The sequence below is a fragment of the Trachemys scripta genome, chromosome 10, assembly GCF_013100865.1.
Source record: "Trachemys scripta elegans isolate TJP31775 chromosome 10, CAS_Tse_1.0, whole genome shotgun sequence".
In the NCBI taxonomy this organism is placed as follows: domain Eukaryota; kingdom Metazoa; phylum Chordata; order Testudines; family Emydidae; genus Trachemys; species Trachemys scripta.
In genome coordinates this window covers 10,582,802-10,609,718 of record NC_048307.1, presented here as the reverse complement: position 1 = coordinate 10,609,718, position 26,917 = coordinate 10,582,802, and the positions used below count along the sequence as shown (strand labels likewise).

At 44.3% G+C, this 26,917-nt stretch overlaps 1 protein-coding gene across 2 annotated transcripts in view; it reads right to left on the bottom strand.

Moving 5' to 3' along the window:
- Positions 1-4,852: 4,852 nt before the first annotated feature.
- The window catches only part of CARD11 (caspase recruitment domain family member 11), a 75,651-nt gene continuing 53,586 nt past the window's right edge, over positions 4,853-26,917 (bottom strand). For both annotated transcript variants that reach the window (XM_034784573.1, XM_034784574.1), the window contains exons 14-24: positions 25,128-25,260; positions 24,307-24,508; positions 18,930-19,056; positions 17,615-17,855; positions 16,882-16,978; positions 15,679-15,768; positions 14,219-14,351; positions 13,461-13,640; positions 10,555-10,679; positions 9,536-9,651; positions 4,853-8,995 (exon numbers count right to left, since the gene is read on the bottom strand). In XM_034784573.1, the coding sequence (XP_034640464.1) occupies positions 8,791-8,995; positions 9,536-9,651; positions 10,555-10,679; positions 13,461-13,640; positions 14,219-14,351; positions 15,679-15,768; positions 16,882-16,978; positions 17,615-17,855; positions 18,930-19,056; positions 24,307-24,508; positions 25,128-25,260 (1,649 nt within the window). In that variant the 3' untranslated portion in view covers positions 4,853-8,790. The remainder of the gene's footprint in view (positions 8,996-9,535; positions 9,652-10,554; positions 10,680-13,460; positions 13,641-14,218; positions 14,352-15,678; positions 15,769-16,881; positions 16,979-17,614; positions 17,856-18,929; positions 19,057-24,306; positions 24,509-25,127; positions 25,261-26,917) is intronic.

Below are 26,917 nucleotides of genomic sequence, written 5' to 3'. Positions count from 1 at the left end.
TATAACAACTCCACTCTTTCTGTCCCTTAGTAGAGAAGATGTTGAGCCCTGGCCATTGGAGAACTAGCTGTTCTTACTGCCATAGTAGGAATAGCAGGTGCTAAAAAGAGGAGTTTAAAAAGAGGAGTTAAAATAGGTACCCACCACACATTGCAGTTCAATCTGTTTTGAAGCACACACAGTAAATAATAATAATAAACTATGACGGGAAAATCAATCAGTACAAATGAAGCACCGTCCACGCTGTATTCCAGGCTTCTCTATCTCACTGTTAGTGCTTTGATTAATGAACAGCAATCTGATAATGAGGGGAGCAGCTCAGCACCAGGGTGTAGTGAAGCAGCAGCGCTACACAGGCAGAGTTCAGACTAACCAGCATGAGGCTGTCTTTGAAAAAAGGCCCATTTATTCCAGGCTTCTAGAGAGAAAAAGACCATTAGCACAGGCGCATCCCAGGGCAGAGCTCACCGGGAGCGACGCTGGCGGGAGCCACTTGGTTTTCAGTTATGTGTTATACCTGAATATTTAGAGACACGTTCTGATCCCCCTAAATAGAACTGTGCCCCACTAGCAGCCCCATAGAGGGACCTGAGTACAGGAATCAGAATCTGGCCCTAACTACTGTATTTAATCATAAATTTACATGGGTGTGAAGAACTCAAGATAGGTCAGAGAAGGGACTCAGCTTAATTTCTTCTGGACCATATTTAAGACCAGTTTGAATGAAGTGCAAATCAATGGAGTTATGTCCACGTACATCAGGAATGAACTGCGCTCTTTTCTCCTCTCTCTTTCACCTTATTTTGCTGAATTGTGGATTTTTCTTCACTTTTTACAACTTGGCTTCATTTTCTTCCTTCCCGTACATTCTGGTCTTCTCCCAGCACAATGCTGGGGCCCAGTTCCTTGTATGTTCTGGCCTTCTCTGCGCACTGTGCTGGGACTTAGCCCTTGTACATTCTGGCCGTCTTTGAGTGTCACGCCAGGAACTGGCTCCCTGCATGTGTTGGCCCTTTCTGAATGCCGCACCAGGACGGGAGCCCTGTGAGTTCTGGCTCTAAATGGGCTCTGGTGGGACTTAAGTGTGCTTCCATGGGCATTTCCTCACTGTTTTGCTAGAGCCATAATAAATGAAATTGCTGCGGGCGGTGCTGGCGATTCCTTTTTGTTTCTCTAGACCCCTTTGTTGGCAAAATGAACAGGCTTGTAGAGCACTTCTCTCCTGAGAGCGCAGGGAGCAGCATGCTTAGTGAGGTACTTATAAGAGGAATATTTATGGTGACTTTAGCTCAGAGAGGAAGGGACGTTCTCCCGGGATCAGAGGTACCTGCCCCTTCCCATCAAGAAATGCTTCCAGAATCTACTTGTCAGCCCTGCAGTTAATGACAAGAGAAGCTAATGAGAGAGGGTACAAGACAGACGCCATCCTTATCCTACAGTGCGGTCTGAATTCTTCCCTTCTTGTTCTGCATTTTCCCTTCTCTCCACCTTCTCCTGAAGCTGCTTACCCCTGTGCAGATTGAAATAGCAACTTCATGTGACGCAGGACACCCCCGACCAAAGCTGACAGGTTCTGGTGCAGAAAAGGGGAAACTAACTCTTTTAGCCCTTTAGTCTGGGGCCCTGCCCCGTGATGAACTGCGTAGGTTGAACTAGCCCACACATCCTTCCTGATAACCTCCAACCTGTTGTCTGCTATTTACATACTAGCTGATTCTGGTGCTGCAGTTACTTTGCTCGCCGGCTTGTCCTGTCTTGTTATTCCCCCCAGGCCTGATCTGCAGCCTAGGATTTTCTATATGAAAGCACCACCTCTCCATCTCTCGTGAGGTCTGTAGTTTGGAATAAAATCAATACTGCTGTTTGTTGCTAAATTGACAAACGGCTTTTGATGCTAAGATCTGATGAAGCAGCCGGGCTGGTATAGATATTTACACTCAGAACAGTTTTTCTATCACCCACCATCTGTTTTTAAAGGGTCTTTTTTTTCCCCAGTGACTAATGGCGCATTTAACCCCCGAGAATCTGCTTGTGATCTGAACATCAGAGGGTTGCTGCAGCGAAGGAACAGAAAGAGACAGCGGGGGAGGGAGGGTGAGTGTGTGAAACAGGACTCATACGGGAGCTTCCTGTTGTTCTAAACTTGGCTTACGGGTAAGGTTTTCAAGTCAAACTAGAAACCTCACCTGATAGGGCAGCTGCCACTCAAGTGCTAGATAGGAGTATCAGAATTGGCCTGTGTCTTCATTCAGAGCCTTGAGCCTATTTCAATGTATCACTCTATATATCTATGTGACTCAGCATTGTCCTGTGGCTAGGGCACGAGTCTAGCAGTCAAGAGACCTGGGCTCTATTCTTGGCTCTGCCACTGACCCGTTATTTGACCTTGGGCAAGTCCCTTCACTTCTCTGTACCTCTGTTTTTCCCATCTGTACAATGCGGATAGCAATACCTTCTTTTATAAAGCATTTTGAGTTCTACAGATGGAAATCCTAAGAGCTAAGTGTTATTGTTCATCTTGAAGACTCAGGGGTGGAGGCCTGGGGCCAGATTTCCCTAGAAAGACTCAGGGGACAGTCTCTGAGGGCAGAAGGAAGCATCACGTGGAAGGATCAAGGATGATCCCTGAAGGCTAATGGTAACTCTGCAGAGAGATTGAGCGCTATCTCCAGAAGTATAGGAAAACTCTGTGTGCCTTGCAAGATTCTATGAGCAGCACATTGTAGTGGCTGAATTAGATTATCTGTTCAGGAAAGGGACAGACAGAATGGCCACACTGGTTCCATCAGGTATTGTGTGGGAACTACAGAGCTCTGCCAATAGAACAACTACTATTCCAGATTGAGACGTCTCCACCAGATACTCTGTTAACATGTGGCTAGATGGCCATTTAGCAGCAGGGGCAAAATAACCCAATTTGTTTCACATGTTGCAAAAATCACATTGGGATTCATGTTTCGCAGGCTGAAAGACTGTTGCATTGACCCACTGTAGATTTCCCCACCCACCTTCCCGCCTTTCCTTGTGTGGATAAATCTGATAAAGCCAGTTCTCTGCTGCGATTATTGTTGTTGATTACCCCTCCCCGATTTTAATCATTTGGTGTCGCAGATCGCTGCACAGGATAGCTCTACAAGGAAGGACCCTAGGGCAATACAAGTGCACTGCAGGCCCTGAATAGATGCATTTATAGATGCGCTGGCCCACAAGAACTTTGACAACTGGACAAGGCCGTTGAAATGGGAAAAACAAAAGAACTTGTAAGAGAAGAACCAAGCATTTAGTGGCTGGCAGTTTTCTTGTACATTTTAATTTTGCTCAGTGGGTAGAACAATAGAAACAGCGCTACATTAAAACAGAAATTGCAGTGCTGCACCTTGTCTTACAGGCCCTGTAACAAGACTGTTCTGATATGTGTGCACACATGTAACTCTCCGATTTACAGGGGGACTAGATGTACAGAACAGATCCATCAGGAGCAATAATCACTGAACAGAAATTGCAAGTGATTTGGGTTCCAAGGATGTTTATTTCTCAGAGCTGCAAGTCTCTTAGCACTCTTAAAAGGGGGAGTAGTGAACCAGCCATAAATGCAATCAGTAGGTCGAACAGTATGGCTAGATTAAATTCTAGTGCTCCAGCTCATTCAGCATTAAACACAGATGCAAAATCCTAGATTGTCACTGTTGCAGAAGCCCTAAACCCCTGGCTGTGCCTTGCGTCCCCAGAGTCATCATGAGATGGAGTAATTACTGCTGCTTAAAAGCCCCAATTTTACGTAGCCATTTGGCATGTCCTAATCCTCCTGAGAGCACTGGGTTTACACGCAAATTCTGAATCCTACAGCACTGAATTCAGTCTGCCTGGATACAGCATTCTGATTTCAGCACTTGGTCACTGCAAGAGTCCTCCAACCTCAGGCCATGAAAATGGTCCAGTATAAACGAACATAAATATATAAGTGACGTACAGACATTTCTATAATAGTTGCAGCTGACCTCCATCTAAACTTTGTAGGGAGGAGTCTGCTTTGTGTCAGTTCTCCCTCCCTGGCAAATTGTGCTACCACCGCTGTCTGCTACTGCAGAACAATTGACAGGTTAGCCTCCAGCCAGCATGCTGATGCAAAAGAAAATCAAATACTGTGTAATAAAGTTTGCATGAAATTCTTACATGCAACAATTCCCCACTGTGCTGACCTGTATGATACTGACTTATATAATACAGCATAATTTAAGAGTTGGGCAAAGCAGAATGGAAAGTTGTATTTAGTTTGCTTTTCTTTATTATCATAAATACTGCCCCACATCTAATGACTGTAAACCACTATTAACGTTACTTTAAAGTTATATAAATAAACGTTAATACCCCACCCATGACTTACTGGTACTTTACCAAAAACATAGTAAACAAAGCTTGTTTTGCTAGAGTTGTGTGGGAGCCAGAATTTTTGTGTGTGGGAAATTCCATTATTTTTGAGATATGTTTCGGTCTAAACTGGAGCAAAACAGAGAATTTCAAAATTTCCTGTGAAATTAAATTTTTGAAAATGTTTTGTTTTGGGTCAATTGAAACATTTCATTTAATTTCAACTTAAAAAAATGAACATAAAAATGTCAAAACCCAAAATCAAAACATTCCATTCTGAAAATGTCAAAATGGAATGTTTCAACATTATCAAAAGGCTTCATTTTGATGTAATGACATTTCATCGAAATTATCTTCCTTCTGTGGAATGTTTCCATTTTCCACTTTTTGGTGGAAAACCATACCATTTTGAAAATTTTCGACCAGTTCTTCTTTTGCAATTACTTAAGGGTAAAGAAATACATTTTCCAACAGTTCATTTTTCAAAAAGATTTTTATTTCCTGGTTCTGTAAGTGTTCTTAGAGAATAAATAGCTCATCAAGTGACAAGGCAATTACCTTGGATGTTGGAAATCTCACCTTTTCAACTTAAGATTTTGAAGAAAGTTGAGACATTTTCCAACTTCCAATTACAACTTGTATTTTAAGAGTTTGATGTAAACTTTGCTTACTTACTATAGGCCTATACAAATCAGATGCATCTTCAGTAGAGATGGCCTGAGCCAAATCTCCAGATTCAAACCCTGGATTCCAGTTTGAATGTGGTATTGCAGCTTGAATGTTTCTTTAATGGACTGCCTTACTGATATTATTTACTTGTATTGTGGTAGCACCTAGAAGCCCCAATATTGGATCAGGACCCCCATTGTGCTAGGGGCTGTACAAATGAAGAACAAAGAGAAACTCCTTGAGCTAAAGAGCGAACACCCTGACATTTGGGAAAGCTTGGATTCTAATCTGGATTTCAAACCCCCACACTCAGGAGAGTTCAGACTGGGATTTTTGGCCCATCTTTATTCTACAATAAATTAAACCAATTTCCAATTAGTTGTCTGGTGGGCAATTTGCTTAGTTATTGCTCCTAATCCCTTACAAACTCTGAATAAATGCTGTCTGCTACCCAAGGATGATTAACAGATTGGCTGTGCTCAAAAGAATGTCTGGGAGGTGGGGTTGGTCATTTGAAAAGATACATCACAAATAAGAACTAGATGAATCAAAAACCTGTAACTGAGCCCCTGCTCCAAGGGTGGATCTCAAACCTATCTCTGGAGCAGGCGGAATCTGAATACAGATGCTGAACCCCCTCAAATTTGGAAAAAACCTCATTCACATTTCAAGCCTGCATGTTTGCATATGTGTCGATACCAGAGGTTAGGTTGCCCCATTACAGAGAGGTGACACTTGGATCAGGATCCAGACCCTCAGCTGGTGTATGTTGTCATGGATAACTCCACTGACTTCAATGAGGCTATGGCAATGTACACCAGTTCTGGCTCTGTCCCTTGAGTTCACATCTGCGGATCGGATGGGGAACAAAGCTTCCAGCCCGTCTCCAGTAATTCAGCCTGGAAAAATGGATGAGGATTCCACGTACTATACAGGTTGCCAGACATCTGTGTAAAGCAATTGGGTGTAGTAGAACTGGGAGCTCTGCCTGTTGAGCTACGGATGACTCCACTAGTTCACACCAGCAGACGCTCACAATTCCTTACAATATCAACAGCCTTGAAAATCCCAGCAGGTGCGTTAAGGTGCCAGGAGACTGCATCACTTCCATGGAGTCACTCCTTTTACAAAAAGAATTCGTTCTATCATCTCATCCAACCTCAGTCTCTATTGCCACCTTTCCATAGTCTCTGCATAAAGATGGTTCAACGCTAAGCCTTGCGGTCTCAGGACATTACAAATACCTGGAAAATGCCTGATATTGCCTTCAGCTCTTGTAAGTGACAAATGCCCTCTAGAGAATCATGCAATGTGCTGAGTTCGCCAGTTGGTTGTTACCCCCTGCCACAGAATGGTTGCATGTCATTGCATATGTATACTATAATCTGTAAAGAATTTGAGGATTACAAACTACTAGTAGTGGTATAATCTCTCTACTCCCCTACACTGCAGAAGAGGGCAGATTCCCAACGTATGGAGTAGGACAGACAACTAACTATTCTCAGAGAAATACTTGCTATGAACAGCTTTTCAAACATTAATGATGTGATGGGCACAGTAGCAGGGAATGAGAGGGAAAATAGGCAATGATTTCTATAAGGTACCATAAGAAAAAAAAAATAAAGTACACCACTGCATGTGTAGGCACAGTCTGGCAAGCTGACCAGGACAGAAAAAAGTGCATCACCGTGGAGTCGTACCCAGCACCCAGGAACATCAGAGACACCTTCCAAGGAAAATGCAGTCACTCATCTAGCAACTGTGACAGCGCCAGATGTTTGGCTTGGGCTCTGTGTGCCTTTTTATTACCAGCTGCTGCATGCTGGCCTGAAGCACTGAAACCAGGGACTTTGGATGAGCACAGGAACAATGACAACTTTCAGTGTAGAATCCATCTAAAAAGGGAGGCGAATGGGGAGGCATGGATGACTCAAGGGAAAAGGGACGTAAAGCCACAGGTCACTGTTTCATTTATTCCAGGTCAGCAGTGGTGCACATCGTATTATTGGAAGGTTGCTGTGAAAATTAATTTGGTGGTTTCAATCCGGTGCCTAGTGTACAGGCGTAACATTTTCAATAGCACATAGATGACAAAGGGACTTACGTCCCACTGACTGTCAACAGAAGGCAGTGCTTTGAAAATGGGGCCTACGTTCCTAAGTAATTTAGACACTTTTGAAAATTTTACCCCAGATGTCTACAGCTGAGTGTGATACTCATTGGCTTCCATGCTGGCAATCATGGCAGAGGCCAAGGACTGAATGGGTCACGAAAACTGAACTTCCACTAGAGGAAGAACTTCCCCGATCATCCTCTAAAAATGGCCCCTCCTATTCAGAGCAGGCATGTTGGCAGATGCCAGCACAGGGGAAGCATGTAGGTCTCTGGGGTAAAGGCAAACATCCAGTTTCCAGGAGTGCACCAAAATTCATCTTCTTTTTTCTTGCCACGTCCCTATTGGAGTCAGCGACTTTTATAGCCTTCTTCCAAAACTCATGATTGTATGCCCGGCTGTCATGAAGATTGGTCTCTCTGAGGTCTACAGATATTTGGTCTATGTACCGAGTCTTTGGTCTCCCCTTTTGTCCTCTTCTGTCTACAATCATTGCAAGAGCCATTCTACCGATATAGCTCTCAGGTCTCCATACCGACTTAACCTAACCTTCCTCAACTTGTCTTCAGTTGTGGCAACCCACATTAGGCCCCTTACAACCTCATTACATTTCCTATCATGGAGCATCCAACCATTTGACAATCTCAACATCTTCATGGCGGAGAGCATACTGATTTCCTTTCTTGTGGCTGGCCAAGTCTCTGTTCCGTAGATTAAGATGGGTTGAGTTATAGTTTTATACACTCTACCTTTTAACTCCATTGGCATCTTTTTGTCACAGAGAACTGGAGTCAGCTCCCATCGTTTGCACCAAGCAGCTTTAGTATTAAAATATGCTTTTGAAATTCAGGATTGAAGTCGTGGGACTAGTAAAATAACAGTAACAGGGATCAGCTAAGTGAAGCGTGGGCCCATTTGGAAAGGTTTGATTTGCCATTGGGGAGCTGGGAGTTTGCTTTGTTGAGGGTGCCAGGATGGCAAATTGCTAAACAGAACTGAGGTTTAAAAATAAAGGGAAAATAAATTGTCATTTTCATTAATGCCAGGAACAATGGTTATTTTCTTCCCTTCCCACATGACTGCACCTACGTGTACACACAGGGCTGTGTAGCTGCTGAGGGTATCAGTTGCAGTGTTTCTGTTGCTACTCGGCACCTTGCAGCTTCTCTAATAGAACATACTCCGCTTCTCACTTTGGACTGGGCGTGGGGCGCGCCATAGGTTCCATGTCCTTCAGCCTGACCCTGATCCTTTATCTCCCTATAGATTTCACTACTCTGGTCACGTCAGGAGATTAATGAGGTCCATCTTTATACATAATAAATTACCTCAAGCTCTCTCTCGAGATCTTTGGCCTTCTCGTGTGTTAAACAGCTGCCGACTCTGAATGGGGGAATCCGGCGCTATGCTGGTAGCAGCGTTCTCATCCATGTCCTCGCTACCTAGCATCTGTGACACTCACTGTTAAACACACAGCTCTGATTCCATTCGACACACAAATTCTGCCAGCAGAAAGAGTCCCCAGCCAGCAAAGATGAAACAGGAGCGGCCGGCACTGCATCAGAGAATTCTGAAAGCCCCAGCTCCACTTTACTGTGTCCTTTCATTGCCGCTGAGCTCCATTTTATTTGCTGCTATTTTTATAGCTGATCTTCGTCTATCCAGATGGTTTTACGCTGCTCTTCCCCAATCTTCTCCTTGATTATTCGGATGAGATCCTCAATACTGCTCCACATGTCTGCCTCTAGGGGGGCATAAAGGCACGGTAGTGCCTCCAGTTCTTTCTCCTTCTGGCGACACATGCGTAGGAACTCCTCCTCAGTCTCTGGCTTTGGCAACAGCTTCCTGCATCAGATGACCAAGCCGAAAATAAGCAAACTAGGGTTATGTTTAAAGTGAATCCTTACAATCTCCCTCTATCCCAGCAAGAGTTGATATAAAGAAGGGTAGAGGAGAGCTAGAAAGTGACAGCTTCTCCGGTCATGTCCTCTCCCACCAAAACTATCATGGAGAACAATGAAGCAGTGCTCATTGTAGGGCGATTATCACTACTCCAGACCCAATCTTTCCCAGTAGGGAACGGCACAGAAGTGCTTAGTATGGGGGAGCACACAGATAGTCCAGTCCAGTGCCATCCTCTTGCAACAAACACTGCCATCAGGAGTGGTGACAGAGTGCTGGATTTGGGGCAACTCATAGCTACTCCAGTGGTCATATTTCCAGGGAGGAGGGGGAGGAGTCATAGGAGGAAATAGAGACATACTGAAGTACTAGATTAGCAAGAAAAAGCTCTTCCCCCTCCCCCCCATGATAAAGTCATTGGACTATAGAGTTATTCAGTGACAAAGACAGAATAGCATATGTTCGAAAGATTTGATATGTTACCTGAACCTCTTGATGTTTTTCTCTGAGACTCTGATAAAGAGAATAATGGGATATATCTTGGCTTTGATTAAATCCTTTGTGCAGCTTATTCCAGCTTCCAGCAGACAATGCTTATTCTAAAAACATAAAGGCATAACAGGGTCATGAGGGAACATCCACAGCACTAATATCTTGTGATACAGACAGACATATCTCAACAGGGTCAGGTGAACTGCTCTTCATTCATCAGACCTGATGTAAAACCTTTACATCAAATGTACATTTCAGGTCCAAACTCCTCCCATGAATTCACAACTAGCCAATCAGACAAAAGCTAATTTTAGTACTCGGTATGAGAGCTCTCCTTTTGCAAAGGTTTAAAAATGAGTGACTCGATCTAAAGATAACAAATAAGCTAAAATACTATAAATAAAAAATAAAGTCAGACATATATTATATATTCACATGCACAGGTGTGGTCTTTGTTCAAAGTACTGTAATTACTTCTGAAAAAACAACCAACTTCTCACTTTAATCCTTCTGTTTTTCTCCACCGTGTAACAAATACACTGTATTTGAAGCTCTCTCTCTCTCTCTGACAATGTTATCTTTATACTGCATATCATTGTCTCTCTCTGCATCCCAGTCTATCCTTTTCCTTGTCTAGGTCCCTGTCTCTCTCTTTTGCATTCACACACAGACAAAACAAAAGGGGGACTGACTAGGGAAGAGTGGGTAGGAAATGAAAGGGTATTTCACTCTATCAAGGTAGGCCATCACAGAGAGAGAGAGCACAAATGTAAAAGGATATGGCTAAGGATCAAAAAGAAAAGAAAAATAACCGCACAAAGCTAAAGCTATTTGGGGAAAGATAAATAGAAATTTGGGAACAGGATGAGAAAGGGAGAAAAAAGAAGTTACTCTGAAAACATAAGCCCTTAATGTGGCAGTTAACTGACCACTTTGTTTATGAAAAGCAACCCGCTCTGTAGACAGACTCTCAGACAGCCTAAATACTGGCTACATTCCACAACCCTCACCTTGGCAGTGACGGCCTCAATATTGGCAGGTACAATGCATTCATAGGTGTTTGAATTCTTCTCTCTGGAAAAGATGATAGTCTCTGTCCTTTGCTTCCTTAGGAACTCTTCCTTTGTTACAATATCTGGAGGGGGAGGGGGAGGGGGATGAAAGGAAGGTTAGCGGGTTCACATAATATGTGCACCTAAGAAACTGTCCAGCAGGAATTCAGACAGGACTCTGACGGTACAGTGAAAGAAGACCAAGCGTCTTCTTGAGTGCTGGTCTCATTTCATTCATTTAATTGAACTGAAGCCTCAGATATGGCCTGCACCAGTGAATTTCTGAGCAATCACCACAATACAATCAAGGCACCCAATGACAACAATAAGATGCAGTAAAAACTATACCAACACCTAAAATCAAAGAGCAACTATGTTCCACAGCACCAAATCACAAGGCTGGAATATTACACAGTAGCTGAGACAGCATTTCACACAGTAATAGATTACTATATCACCACATTATTATTGGTGTTGCCATGGGGCTAAGGGGTCCCAGCCCGTTGTCCTAGGTCTTGGACAACCACATAGCAGAAAGATGGTCCCTCCTCCAAAGAGCTTACCCAGCTCTTGTACTCATACTAAATAAACATTGCAAACCAAACTCTACAGCACTGTACAGAGCCTAGGAATCTGAAAATCAATCTGACTAGCAATAGACCAATTTCACTGTCCAAGGTGCATGAAATACAGAATAGTAAACAAACCATACAAATGGCAAAGAGTAAATTAGACTCTTAAAATTACTGTATTTATATCAGTCTAAGTTGTTCATAATAACACAGACCAGGGTACTGGGATTTCAGAACAGATGGTTTTTAACCTAAGACAGGTTTCAGAGTAGCAGCCATGTTAGTCTGTATCCGCAAAAAGAACAGGAGTACTCGTGGCACCTTAGAGACTAACAAATTTATTAGAGCATAAGCTTTCATGGGCTACAGCCCATTTCTTCGGATGCATATAGAATGGAACATATATTGAGGAGATATATATACACACATACAGAGAGCATGAACAGGTGGGAGTTGTCTTACCAACTCTGAGAGGCCAATTAAGTAAGAGAAAAAAAGGTTTGAAGTATCATGGTCTGGGGTCATCAGAAGAGGCTGGAGTCACCTGACTGAAGAACTGAAAAGCTATGAAAGAGCTCACAGGGAGACACTCAGAAAGTGTGGGCAGGAGAGGGGAAGAGGATGGACCGGCCAGCCAAAGTTGGCATGGGTGAGCAGGGGGAGAAGGCTCCAGGTTTCAGAACACAAACCATGCACTGCAATGGAAGGATGCTGGATTGCCTCAAGGACTCTGACTCCAGCCCACAGAATGCTCCAGAAATGGTGGAGAAACTAAGGCAGTGCAATGCACATAGGGTTTATTATTTGTGTATAGGGCTGTGTGTCTCCTGCTATTAAGAAAGAGCAATAATGTGTTAGAATCCTGTGCGACGTCTGCATGTGCTATGTGCTACACCTTACCACGTGCCCCCAAGAGGAAACCCAGAAGCCTCAAAACTTCAGGTGGAGATCTGAAAGAGGATGCGTTTAAGCTATGGCAGGAGTCTGAGGGTGCATTTTGTTTAGTTGCTGTGGAGTGGTTGCAACTTAAGCTGTTGCATCCCCGCTGGATTACTCAGAAGCACTTGAGCTTCAGCCCAAGACCCCACCAATGGGCTAGCTAGCCCAAGCCTACAGTACCAATTAATTCAAGCTAGAGATTAGCGTGTGTGGATGGGAATTGAGTTAGTGGTCACCATCAAGTTATAACCCGAGATAACTGTGCTGTGAAGACATATCCTGAGGGGCCAGCACTGGTTCTAGGGACTAGGCTGTGCAGTCTAAACTCTCGGGAGGGGGTGCCAGATTAAGATCTGTACTCTGAAGATGTGTTAGGGATCCTAAACTGGGGGAGTGACTGTACTCTGTTCATAGTCTGCCGGCTTAAAACACAAGGGATTCAGCACCTCATAGCTGTCTGGTGAGTGGAACAGAGGTGGCGCTTAATTGGAACTATGACAGTAGTGTATCCCAGAGCAATCACAGTACAGCAGGGTTTCTCAAACAGGGGTCGCCGCTTGTGTAGGGAAAGTCCCCGGTGGGTCAGGATGGTTTGTTTACCTGCCCCATCTGCAAGTACGGTTGATCACAGCTCCTACTGGCCGCAGGTCGCTGCTCCGGGCCAATGGGAGCTGCTGGAAGCAGCGGCCAGTAAGTCCCTCGGCCCGCACCGCTTCCAGCAGCTCCCATTGGCCCGGAGCAGCAATTTGCAGCTAGTGGGAGCCGCGATCGGCCGGACCTGCGGACGGGGCAGGTAAACAAACCGGCCCGGCCCGCCAGGGGCTTTCCCTACACAAGCGGCGACCTCTGTTTGAGAAACCCTGCGGTACAGGATACTGCTTTGAATGGTAAACAGTTAACAAGAAAGAGTTTCATTCAAAAACCCAGTCTTTGGAGAAGATCAAATGCAAGATCTTCATGCCCTGGACTGGAAAGAAACCTATAATTGGTTGGAAGGAAAATATTCATCATTATAGCAACAGCTAGACACGAGCTGAGCAAAATGTCACATTACCTAGAGTTAAACACATTAGTACTGACAAAGAGCACTCACAATATGCCAGTCCCTGGAGTGTATCGTGGCAACTATAGAACATACACATGTATAACATTCACAGACACAGCACCTCAGGACCATTTATGATGGATATCTCAGACACATTCAGAATGTTCTTACAAACTGTCACATTGCAGGATCCGGAGCTATGCTGGGTGGTGATATGGCTCTGGGAGTCCCCAGCAGCTGGAATGTGTATGCCTACAGTAAAAAGGCTTGCTAAATTTAATACATACTGCAATCTTTTACACATTTACCTGGCTTGCACATGTTGAATTCCAAGGCACCTCCAGAATTGAGAAGCTTCTGCACCAAGGTCTTTGCAAGCATAGTGGGAGTGAAGAGGACCGGGCGCCTCCGGTCACAGTGGATTGGTCGCACCAAACTATAGGGGATCAGACTTAGGCTCTTATTGATTTCACTTTCTGAATCCAAATCTGGGTAAAGAGGAGACCGTTTACAATCTAGTTTGTTCTTCACCAGTACTGGGAGAAGGATGTAGAAGAATCACATACATTAGAGAAGGGAATTGCATGGTTGGTCATCTTATCCATCCCTCCATCCAGAGCAGTACAGTCCCCTACAGTATATTCTCCAGTGCAATGTCCAGTCTAGTTTTAAATGACTCAAGCAATAGGCCCCTTGTCATTTTCCTTGGGAGACTATTTCACAGCTAAATAGACCACTCAGTTAGACATTTTTCCTGATTAACAGCTTAAATTTTCCTTTGTTTAACTCTAATTCACTACTTAGAGTTATACCACCTTGGAGGAAGAACAGGAGAGAACCTAGGAACAGTTGTCAACAAAATAGGATGTTTCAGTCCAGTGGACTTGTTTTCAAGAGCTATCTTCCCCCGACTCTCCAGAAAATTCCAAGGATTGAGTCACATGCAGAACATAAAAATTAGATATGGAAAAGGCCTAGGACCTGATTGTGCACTGCCTTCCACTTGTGTAGTCATTTAACCTACGTCAAGTGGGCGTAAAATCCGGTCGTGCTGTTATGTCCTTACCTTCCAGTTTATCAGGCAACAGCTTCATTGCTTCAGAAGAGGTCCGGGCCAGACTGGAGGAATAGCCAGTGACAATGCGGACTCGCTCATTGCTGTTCATACGTTTGTATTTGTTTTCAGACCTGCTAACAAACTGAAAGAGCAAACAAAGAGGTTTGACCCCCCACCCATTGTATGGAATTATATTCTTTATTCTTCCACATATTTGTTTGCTCTATGTCCCCTTCCATTATCTACCAGATTTGAATTACCTCTGTGTCTAGCAAAAACAAGGCTACACGTTCACCAACCCTTCCACAGAGATGCTGGCTGAATTCCAGGGCTATTTTAAACAACGTAGATCTGACCTTCAGCTTTTGTTATTCCCTTGTGGAATTCTTTTCCTCTTGTTCTCTCTACTTATGAGTCATGTTCTATTTCTTTCTCAAAACCCTCCGGCATCAACAGAGTTACTACAGATGGACTCACTGGGGAGTAGCATACCCACTACGAATGTTAGCACAGCAGTTCCAGAAACTACCCATTTCTGTACCCTTACCTTATTGCAACCCCCAACTTTTAGCTTGTCAGCACTCAACACTTTTTTCCTATAGCAGAATTTAACACCCAACAAAATGCTTCTTTCATACACCATCCACCCAAATATTCACTCCCCCACCTGTGCATTCTCTAACCTTCCCAACCACACCCTTGGGGATTTTTGTTAATAATTTGCTCTTTAGTCTAGCAGAGAAAGGCATAACATGGTCCAATGGCTGGAAATCTGAAGCTAGATAAATTCAGACTAGAAATAAGGTGCAAATATTTAAGTGAGAGTAATTAACCATTGGAACAATTTACCAAGGGTCATGGTGGATTCTCCATCACTGACAATTTTTAAATCAAGATTGGATGTTTTTCTAAAAGATCTGCTCTAGGAATTGTCTGGGGGAAGTTCAGTGACCTGTGTTATACAGGAGTTCATACTAGATAATCACAATGGTCTCATCTGACCTTGGAATCTATGAATCATACCATTCACCCACCCATTTGCCATCCTCTCCACAATATCTGCCCCTGCAATTAAAAAACTATTCTCTTCTGGGATTTCATTCTCCTAAGTACCAAGAGAGTTAGTCTGGCCAAGAGAATTTATTGTCATGCTTCAGATGAGGTCCATTTTAGCCCTTCAGAGCAGGGCTGTATGATATATCCAGATTATATTAATAATGGAGATGAGAGTATTAAAAGCTAAAGGTCCTGCATGACAGGGACAGTTAGAAAGTATAAATCAATCAGATTTCTTATATGTTAAAGCTCTTTGTTACAATCATAAGCACTTGGACAATGTCTCCAGCACGGGAAGTTAGACTCTGAGAGAACATGATACCTGAGAATATCACCAAGAGCTATCTGACTCAAAACTCCCAGTGAAAAATCATGCTCTGATGTTTTGTAGAGGAGAATTTTAACTTTATTACCTGTATAATTTGTCCCAAAAGGAAGCTTGCACGGGAGAGGCGAGGGCTGGCTTTGGGGTCATTCTGTGGGTCCTCTGGCTGCAGTGTATTCTGATAAGAATTGTACAGGAAAAGATCAATTTCAGTAAATCGTAGCATCCAAAAACCAAAACAGGCCTTGAGCAGCTATTCGGCTATTTACAGTTAAGGAGATAGGGACTTGTTAGCATTCATACCCATTACAAAGTTAAGGAGTGTTCTGTGCAAATTACAGACCTAGCACCGCCTAGGCTGAGAAACTCTGCTCCTGTTACTACTTCCCCACATGCCTCTCTTCAGAGGAAGTTCTGTGACTGTGTCTGCACTAGAGATTTGACCAGAGGCCACCTGTGCAGTGACTAGTTTACTGTGGGATGGCAGGGCTATTTGCATCCAGTCATGCTTTTATGCCAGTGATTGCCGTCTACCCTGACACTTGATCAGAGGAGACTGGAGGACCATCTGGTGCTTTGCCTTGTTTGAAGTCTAATCCAAATGGTGATTGTAGCATCTCTGCATTATTGGAAGCATTCTTATGTGTGGTCCCAAAGTGTGTTAAAGGAGTGTTAGGTGCACACAAGGTGGCTAATACAGCAGAAAATTAATGTACTAGTGTACATAATAGGAACTCTTGGGGCTAAAGGAATAGACTTAACCCAGTATCACTGTGAGTAGGGCGAAAAGTCTGAAGACTTGATGCACAGAAGATACAGTAATCCCACTTCTCTGCATGGGATATACTTTTGGAGGAGACAGATTCTTTGGGCCTGGGACAAAGAGAACTCTAAGGGTTAGATGCTTGTTCAAGATAGGAGAGAAGAAATTCTGATTATTAGCTCTAAGGACACAGCTTCTTCCCCATGTACGATTGAGGGAAAGACCTTTGGAAGGTTAGAGGTGTGGAAGACTTAAAGAGACTAGAGACCAGGTAGAGTGGATATTAAACATGTGGAGACTTCTCACTGTCAGCGTCAGGAGTTAAAATTATACTGGAGCTAGACCCGGAGCAGGAAACACTGTGGGTAAAAGGAATGGAGACACAAGACACTTATCCACAGAGTGGACCAAAGGAAGCTTACAGACAGTGATTCACAACAGGAATGTAACATAAAGATGAAGTAGTGAGTAATAAAGAGTGCTGGAGCAATTAATTGGTGTGGAAAGACCCTGGCTGTGGAGACCTACCCGGAGTGCTCGAAGAGTGTTGGATGAACTTTCCGTTTCATCCCTGCTGCCTCTGTGCATCAACCGCTGTAGCTTCACCAGAAAGAGCTGCTGGGCTCTGCAAGAAACAGTGAACATGTGGATCAAGAAGATGCATTTGAGATCATCTAGAGGAATGCAATGGTCAGTGTTTGGGAAAAGACTAAAGGGAATGGGGGAGGATAGTTCAGTGGTTTGAGCATTGGCCTACTAAACCCAGGGTTGTGAGTTCAATCCTTGAGGGGGGGCCACTTAGAGATCTGGGGCAAAATCAGTACTTGGTCCTGCTAATGAAGGCAGGGGGCTGGACTCAATGACCTTTCAAGGTCCCTTCCAGTTTTAGGAGATAGGATATCTCTATTAATTTAATTTATTTAACAGCAACGAGGAATGGATGAATCACACAGTGAAGACACAGAACAAAATAGTCAGCAGGACTGTGGTACACAGCTGAGGAAAAGGGGGTCTCCATTGACCATCTTCCTATCCTGCTCTCTGAGAAACCCACAGTCTCCTAATAAAATCTGGGGTCTCTCCCTCAAAACCCTTATGCTCACATGCTTATGCTTATGTTGCAACCAAACACCCGTCTTGACCACCAACTCTGAGAGTTGCACCTCCCCCCATTATAGCAGGTACTGATTCACACAACAGTGCTCATATAGTTGCTGCTCATGGTCAGTCACTGTCCTATTTCAGCCTGCATTATGCTCACCTGCTGTAGCTGGGGATGGTCCCCGTTTCCAGGTTCCTGTCAGTGAAAGGGTCAACTCTGGCACACAGCCACTCACACTTCCCCTGGTACATGGTGTCAAGAATATGCACAATCTCATCACACTTCACCGACAGGGAGCAGCAGTCCAGCTGGCTAGAGATGTTCAGATTCAGGCGGATGTGAAATGAGTCCCCTGACGTGATCAATCCTTCATCCAGTTCCGACAGCAGTTTCCTGTAACCTGCAGCAACAAAGGAAGGAGCCAAGCATGGTCAATCTGTGGCCAAGTGCTGCTGTATTCCTAGCTTTCAATGAGTAGACACTGTTGTGGTGGAAGTTCACCGCACTGAAATCCTACTTTAAATTGACAGGGCACTTCTGAGAGGAAACTCATACTGCTAGAGTGTTAGTTGGAATGGTCTGGGAGCAGCTCACGCTGCAGGTATCACAGTCCATAAGAGATTCCTGTTGTAAGGATACATTTAGGCAACATCATTTCTGGTAGGTTTTATACAAATCATCCATAAAACAGTGAACTTCCCAACAAAGACACAGGCTGAAAAGCTTAAGCTGCTATACTTAATCCTGCAAGTATAACATGAGTTCTACCAGGTGGTCTAATGGCAGGCTATTCGCTTCATTAACAGCTGTAACTAGCACTCCCACAATCTGTAACATGCTTTATCTGCAGCCAAGTGGTGCTCAAAAAAGGGTGATATTCTTTTCTACTTAAACATCAAAGGAAAATCAAAGAAATCACTTTCAGCATGATCTGTACAACTGAATTCCCCTGACCAGGATAAAGAAGGGGCCAACATAGCTACACAAGTAAAAAATGGGTTTTGGAATGCAATTTTTAATCCAAAATACCAAATTATTACTACAAGCCATGATCATTAAAACCAAACTCCATTCAGCCGTTAAAGATAAGATAAAAGTGCAACAGTAATAAACAAAGTAAACTCCAAAGTGTAACTGTTAAATCAGACTTTAGAGGTGTAAAAGAAAACGTAGCACACCATGTTACATCACAGAAAATAGTACACAAAAATCATCTGGCACATTGTGATTACTGTCTCCAATGACCCACCCACTAAGGTCTCCAGACTCTTGGGATGACAGATGTATGGGCTATTTCTGCTTTCAGTTACATTGGTATAAATCTGGGGTAATTCTATAGAAACCAATGGATTTACCCCAGGTTTACATCAGTACAACTAAAAGCAGAGTTTGGCTCAGTGAATTCTGATCTAGCAGAGGACGTGCCTTAACTAGAATTCTGGCAATCTGTGATGAGCCAAACTTTAGGTCTTACCTTCATGGTTTGATTTATACTGGAGTGTTACTGGTCCACTGCACCTCTGAATTGTCCAGTGAGCTTCTTCCTTTGTGCAGGTATCCAAGGGAACGCTCTGATTTTCCCCTTTGATGCAGCCTTCCAGCTAGATGAAAGAGATACTCTTAGCTGTGAGCTCAGTGTGTGAGACAATTATGCCACCCATTACATTCTGTAGTTTCTTTCTAGATTAAACAACCTGCCTATTTTTGTTAGCAATGCAATTACATTTAAATGATTTGTCTGTAGCTTCTTTTCTCTCCTCTGGAAATTCTAGAAGTTGGTGGAACTGTAACTCCATGATAATCCATGTTTCCCCAGTAGGAGTCACTACTGGGAATGGTATAGGGATGATGGCTTTAGGGTAAGCCAGCAGCTATTCCTTTCCCAGCTTCTCCTATCAAGAGCAGCAATAGGGAAGGGTGTAGCAATGCTGGTGGCGGGGGGAAGCTCATAGTATGTCCAGTTCCTGCAGGAATCATAGTAGGGAATGGTGCACAAGCCAGGGGGCTGAACAAAACCACAGAGCTACCACAATGACAGCTTCTCCAGGCAGAAGTGGCTACTGGGTCTAACAGTTTTAAGGATAACAGCTCATAGACTCGTAGACATTAAGGTCAGAAGGGACCATCATGATTATCTAGTCTGACCTCCTGCACATTGCAGGCTGCAGAACCTCACCCACCCATTCCTGAAATAGACTCCTAGCCTCTGGCTGAGTTACTGGAAGTCCTCAAATCATGGTTTAAAGACTTCAAGTTACAGAGAATTCACCATTTACACTAGTTTAAACCTGCAAGTGATGTGTGCTCCATGCTGCAGAAGGCAGCGAACCCCCCCCAGGATCTCTGCCAAGCTGACCTGAGGGAAAATACCTTCCTGACCCCAAATATAGTGATCACTTAGAACCGGAGCATGTGAGCAAGACCCACCATGCAGACACCTGGGAAAGAATTCTCTGTAGTAACTCAGAGCCCTCCCCATCTTGTATCCCATCTCCAGCCACTGGGGATTTTTGCTACTGCAGTTGCAGATGGGCCACATGCCATTGTAGGCAGTCCCATCATACCATTCCCTCCTTATCAAGTTCAGTCTTGAAGCCAGTTAGGTTTTTACCCCCTCTGCTTCCCTTGGTAGGCTGTTCCACAACTTCACTCCTCTGATGGTAAGAAACCTTCACCTAATTTCGAGCCTAAACTTGTTGTTGGCCAGTTTATATCCATTTGTTCTTGTGTTCACATTGGCGCTTAACTTAAATAATTCTTCTCCTTCCCTGGCATGTGTCCCTCTGATGTATTCATAGAGAACAATCAGCCTTCTTTTGGTTAGGCTAAACAAGCCAAGCTCTTTGAGTCTCTTCTCATAAGATAGGTTTTCCATTCCTCAGATCCTCCTAATAAGCCCTTCTCTGCACCTGTTCCAGTTTTAATTCATCTTTCTTAAACATGGGATATCAAATGTGACATTCCATACCTTGCGGGAGTGTCCTGTAACCCCCATATTCCTCATTTTTATATGATTGTGATCTTACATATAAAGCATGCCTTATAAGGTATCAGGGGAAAGATTATGATCTGCTGAAAGTCATTTCTTTATCCATATATGTATATCATTAATGCATATGAAGTTATGAGAACTGTGTTGTATGGTTGTCACTAAAACATGCCGTAAGTTGGGGAATCAGCCAGATATTAGCTCTCCAGTGGCAACAGCAAGTAACCAATGCCTGGGCGGATGTCAAACAACCCATCAACAACCATTGTCCAGCAAGGGAGCTACAATTTAATGACTCACCTGCATGAGGCCACACCAGGGGAATTGCTCAACCTTGCCTGGAGACTCAGTAATGCCCACCAGACATGCCTGGACTTGTGTGTTCCCCAAGCACATGGGACTGAGGTTATAAAACAGAACAGAACAGGCCCATGCTTCGCCTTTCTCCTGCCCCCACCTATGTTGCAAGCAACCAAGACACTCGGAAGAAGACTGAAGACTCCAAGAGAGGAGACTGGCCCAGATTTAAGGGCCAATCAGTATATTAAGGACTGCAATATCCAGTGGGGTGAGAAAAACTGCTTAGTTTAGTTGTTGCCCAGTCTAATAGGGTTGAGAGTTTAGACTGTGCTTATATTTTGTTTCTTTTGGTAACTAACTCTGACTTTTTGCCTATCGCTTATAGTCTCTTAAAACCTATCTTTTGTAGTCAATACATTTGCTTAACTGTTTATCTTTACCAGTGAGTTTGCCTGCAGTGTGTGGTAAATTTGCTCAGGTTTTATACAAAGCCTGGTGTATATCCGCTTTCCATTGATGAAGTGGCGAACCAATTAATAAATTTGCACTGCTCATCTTGCGCGGCGCAAAACAGTATATTCCTGAGGTACAGTGCTGGGAGCTGGGGGGATTTGACTCTGGTGCCTTTCTCTGTGTGATTCATGAGTGGCTCTGGGAGCATTCATGCAATCTAGCTAGGTGTTGGGTCTCCACATGCAGTTGTGCTGAGTGATAACAGCCCCTGGAGGGATTTGCTGCTGGTCACTAGCAAGGCATTGTGAGACGCAACCCAGGCTGGAGAGAGTTCAGGGGGAACAGCGGTCCCACGGTCACAGGCTGCACCCTGGGAATCCTGTCACATCCAGAATTGCACACAATATTCCAGATGAGGTTTCACCAGTGCCTTGTGTAATGGTACAAACACTTCCCTGTCTCTTCTGGAAATACCTTGCCTGATGCATCCTAGGACAACATTTTTCATGGCCGCATCACATTGACAGCTCATAGTCATCCTGTGATCAACCAATACACCCACATCTTTCTCCTCCTCTGTCTCTTCCAACTGAAAAATCCCCAGGTTATAGCAAAAATTCTTGTTCTTAGTCCCTAAACACATGATCTTGCACTTTGCACTATTAAATTGCATCCCATTTCTATTACCCCAGTTTACAAGGTCATCCAGATCTCCTTGTATGATATTCTGGTCTTCCTCTGTATTGGCTATACCTCCCAAATTTTATTAGCACACTCTCACTTGTGTCAAGATCAGTAATAAAACTGTTAAGTAAGATTGGTCCCAAGACCGACCCCGAGGAACTCCACTAGTAACTTCCCTCCAGCCCGACAGTATGACATGTTGTTGTCTCCCCTTTAACCAGTTCCTTATCCAGCTTTCAACGCTCATATTAATCCCCATCTTCTCCAATTTACCTAATAATTTTCCATGTGGAACTGTATCAAATGCTTTATTGAAATCCAGATAGATTAGATCTACTGCATTTCTCTTGTCTAAAATGTCAGTTATCTTCTCAAAGAAGGAGATCAGGTTGGTCTGGTAAGATCTACCTTTTGTAAAACCATGTTGTATTTTATCCTGATTACCATTCACCTCTATATCCTTAACTACTTTCTCTTTCAAAATTTGTTCCAAGACCTTGCATACAATTGAGGTCAAACTAACAGGCCTGTAGTTTCCTGGATTACTTCCCCCTGCTTTTAAAAAAATAGGAACGATATTAGCTATTCCTTTCTCCATTGCTGTGTCCATTCTTACTTGATTTTCCTTCCTCTTAATGTTAAAATCAGACATGGAGATTACATGAGCTTCTCCCAACCATCTCCCCCGAGTTCCTAGTTTAAAGCTCTTTTAATGAGTTTTGCCAACCTCCATCCCAGAAATCTATTTCCCTTCCTACTCAGGTGGAGTCCATCCCATGAGAACGGTCTTCTGTCCACGAATGCCTCCCAATGGTCAAACATCCCAAAGTCCTCCTTATAGCACCACTGCTTGAGCCATCTGTTGATCATCATAACTTTGTCTCGCTTTCATTCTCCTCCTCTAGGGACAGGCAGAATCCCTCTGAACATCACATGAGCCTCCATTTCCTTATATGTTCCAGTGAGAATCTAGCTGTGTCATTTGTTCCCACATGAAGGATAATCAGTGCATTCTTTTCTATTTCCATTAGGATCCTCTTCAGACTCAAGTCCACATCCCATATCTTAGCTTCTGGCAGACAGCATACCCTCTGGTTCAGCTCTGGTGACAGGCGTGTCTGTTCTTCTTAGTAGGGAGTCCCCAATCATGTAGACCTGCCTTTTTCTGGTGATGGTGTAATTCTCCGGCCTTCCTCCTGTTCTTTCTGGATGCGAGTCCTCTTGTCTTCTATTCTGCCTTACAATCTTCTGCAAGTCATCCTGTATCGTCCTGGGGCTCTGAACTCTGGCTATCTCCATTGACTCTTCCCCTCTTCTTGTAGGACTAGCCACTCTTCTCTTCTTCCTTGCCCTCCCTGCTTCAGTTACAGCCTGCTGTGCCCCTTCTTCGTTTTACAACTCAGCAAACCCGTTCCTGAGCTCTATTTCTCCTTCACCAGCCAGGCTTTTCCTCAGCCTGGTTCTTATAGTCACATGCTTCCACTGATCACTCTCCTCACCCATCAGGCTCTGCTCTGAGTCCTTTGAGTCCAGCTTGCATCTGCAAGTCTTGGCTTTTCCCTTCAGCCTCCTCTTGCCTTTGCTCCATCATCTGCTCAAATCCCCCTCGAAACTCCACCATAGTTTCCCCACATCTCCATGCCTCGGATCTTCTCTTCCATCAGCTCCATCAAGTGGAACTTCATACAAACGAAGTTTTTTCAGGTACCCACTGTAGGATCATGTACATCCCACAGCTTCCACATCTGGTCATCTTCATTGTCTCTTCCATGGCTTGGGTCACTACCACTGCTGCCTCTGTACCTGCCATAGCTTTCCCGCCTAAATTCCTGTCAAGGAACAAACAAACAAACAAAGACCCAAACACCCTAACAAACACCAGATCAAAATCAGAGGACCACACATCCCTACCCCTAACAAACTCCCACTCAAACTCCCCTGTTTACAGCTCTATTTGCTGCACCTGTGCCACTGGCTGACTGTTTGGCAGCCTAATCAGGGCTCTGTTTCTCTCACAGCACGCTGCCTCCTACCAGCCTCTACAAACTGAACAAGAGAAAACAAACAAACAAGCAAACACACAAGACAGAGATGACAGGGAAAGCTCACAGCCACTCCCGTGCTAGTCTTTTCCAAGGGGTATCACTATAAGGAAAGGTGTAAAAGGAGGTGGCAGTCACTCCTGTCCCAGCTTCTTCCAGCTGGAGTGATTGTAAGCTGTAATTGTGCAGGTGTCTGGAAAGCCCACAAATACCCCCACTTCCAGACTCACTCAGCAGGATTCCCGATTGGATCTAAAGATGTAGGAATATTGGCTGCAGAGATGCTCATGTTTTGTCATTACTAGGGAATTAAAAGAAGAAAAAAGAAACAAAGGGGATTAGTGCAATAAGCACACACTGTTTGTTGTATGTTTAATGCTCACCAGAAGCAGCTGATGTCCCTCCCGGAGGCCCGCTTTCTCTGCTTGGGATCCCAGCTTGACAGAGCTGATGAAGCTTCCTTTGTCATTCCCCCCCAGCAGAGTGATTTCTGAATTGAGGCTGTCTCCATTCAGTGTGATGCGCTGGATAGTGTGGCAGGAGTTCTTAATGCGACCAACAGACGTCACAGAAGGACGGAAAGGTCTGTGTTCATGAAACAAATAAACAGCTTAGACAATGCAGTTCTCAGCTTCTCTCAACTAGTCTGGGACCAAAATAGAAATTCTCCACTCAGGACAAATGTGGGGAGGGAGTGGGGCATGCAAATGAGCTTTCTACATTTATCAAGCGCTAGGATCTAATGACCCCTGAGAAATCTGTCCTCTCTGCTACAATACTACATAAGTTATACTAGAGAGCAGCATCTGGGCACCTCCTAAATGCTGAAACAAGACTGAACAGCCTCAGATGTATGATGGCAGAGTGAGCAGTGAGACAACAAGGTCACTAGGATAAAGCTGTTTTCTTCAGATCACCTTCCTCCCCTGATTTTTCTGAGATAGTCATGATAGTCAACCACAGTCTCAGTTTGCAGGATAAATGGTCCCAACATAACGTGTTGTGTTGCCGCATTGCGCCATGAGGACATAAGGAAGCAAACTGCCCATGCAACATTGTGATATCACCGTGTCATACGATATCCCATCCTCTGAGATTCATGGAGTGATCTAATATCTTGCATTTAAAGATGGCAACCCTGCCCTGGGTAGCCTTTCTACCCCCAGTTCAGCCTTGGGCAAATAAACCAGCATCCCCAAAATACCTTTCCAGAGAGAACTTCCTAAAAATGGAGCTGACGTGCTCAAGGTCATAGGCTTCCATGCCTTCAGACTGGTGAGAGGAAGAGGAGGAGTGCACTGAGGGAGCTCCATGCGAGTATCTGTCATGACTCTCATCTGAAAAAGGACACAAAAATCAGAAGGAATTCCAGATGCCGTGAGGAAACAGAGACTGGGGAAAGGTGCAGACGGAGCTGATCCCAGGGCAAGCCTGAGGTGGGGGGATGGGGGAGAGACACATTATTTTGATTCAGAGCAGGGAATGGGCTCCACCAGCCCTGGAGGCAGGAATGAGAATCCCCCTCATCCAAAGTCTATTCAGTCACTGTCAGCTTCATATTTTTGTCATGCTGTCTATTAAGCCTGGAACGGTCACCTAGTCCTTACCAGCCAAATACGCTCTCTCTCCTCCAAATCAAATCCTTCCCTAAGACCACTTCTTCAAGCAATAGCTCCTCCCTCCTTCTCATCACTAATCACCACCTTGCCTTTCCTCTTCTGAAGCGCAAACCTGGGCTTTTTCTTGTGCTTTTGTGTCTCATCTTATTTAGATTGTTAAATCTGCAGGACAGAGGATGCCTTGATATCTGTAAGGCACCTTGTAAATCAGCAGACCCACAGAAATGGTTTTCGATAAATGCTCCGGCGCCACTGGAACAGTGACAGAATGATGGCATGTAACAATCCCTTTGAGAAATTCTTTACAAACATTAACTAATGTTCCCAACAGCCCAAGAAGAAAAGCATCATTATCCCCATTCTATGTAGGGATAGACTGAAATACAGAGTGGTTCAGGGACATGCCCAAAGATCACACATCCATCCTGGACCAGAGCCAGGATTAGAACTCAGGAATTCCTGGTTCCCAGTCCCTTGCTTAGTCCTCACTACCTCTTTCTCCAACAGCCAGAAACCATTCCCCATTCCCTATAACAACTCCTGCTGGGATCAGAGAGCTGCTCCACAGCCATTGCTCCTACACCACTTCTCATTGTGACTCCCACTGAGAGAGGTTTGGACTAAATAAGCTGCAGCTCCCTCTACAGCCAGTGCTCCAACACCATTTTCTAAAATACAAGGTTCAAAGGTCATTTGTTTCCTTTTCAGCACTGAATGTCCCTTCTGGTCATTACAGTCCCTGGATTTGGCAGAACCCAGCACAGAGCTTCGGCCTCAGAAGGCCTGCCTACTGGGGTCTACTCCATACGAAAAAAAGAAAATCTTGTGTGGATTGATTTGGTCTTAATTGTTACATTTTCCAAAAGGTGTGAGGGTGGGAATCCTTTATATCCCTGCTGCGGTTCTACCTGTGTTAATGGAGGTCAGTGAACGTCAGGCATCCCTCTCCTATCCCAGTTCTGCCTGTGATAATGGAAAGCCAGTGCATATCATGTATCCTCCTTCCTCCAACCCTATGTAACGCCGACAGACCCCGGGAGCAAACCTCGGGAGCTGAATGCATGAGCCTCTACTGCAGGAGCTAAAAGCCACATGGCTGTTAGCTAAGACTGTAACAGACTCATTAATCTCTCTCTAAGGGTACGTCTTCACTACCCACCGAATCGGCGGGTAGTGATCGATCTATTGGGGATCGATTTATCGCGTCTGTTGTAGACGCAATAAATCGATCCACGATTGTTCTGCCGTCAACTGCGGAACTCCACCGCAGCGAGAGGCGGAAGCGGAGTCGACGGGAGAGCGGCGGCCGTCGATCCCGAGCCGTGAGGACGGGAGGTAAGTCGAACTAAGATACGTCGAATTCAGCTACGCTGTT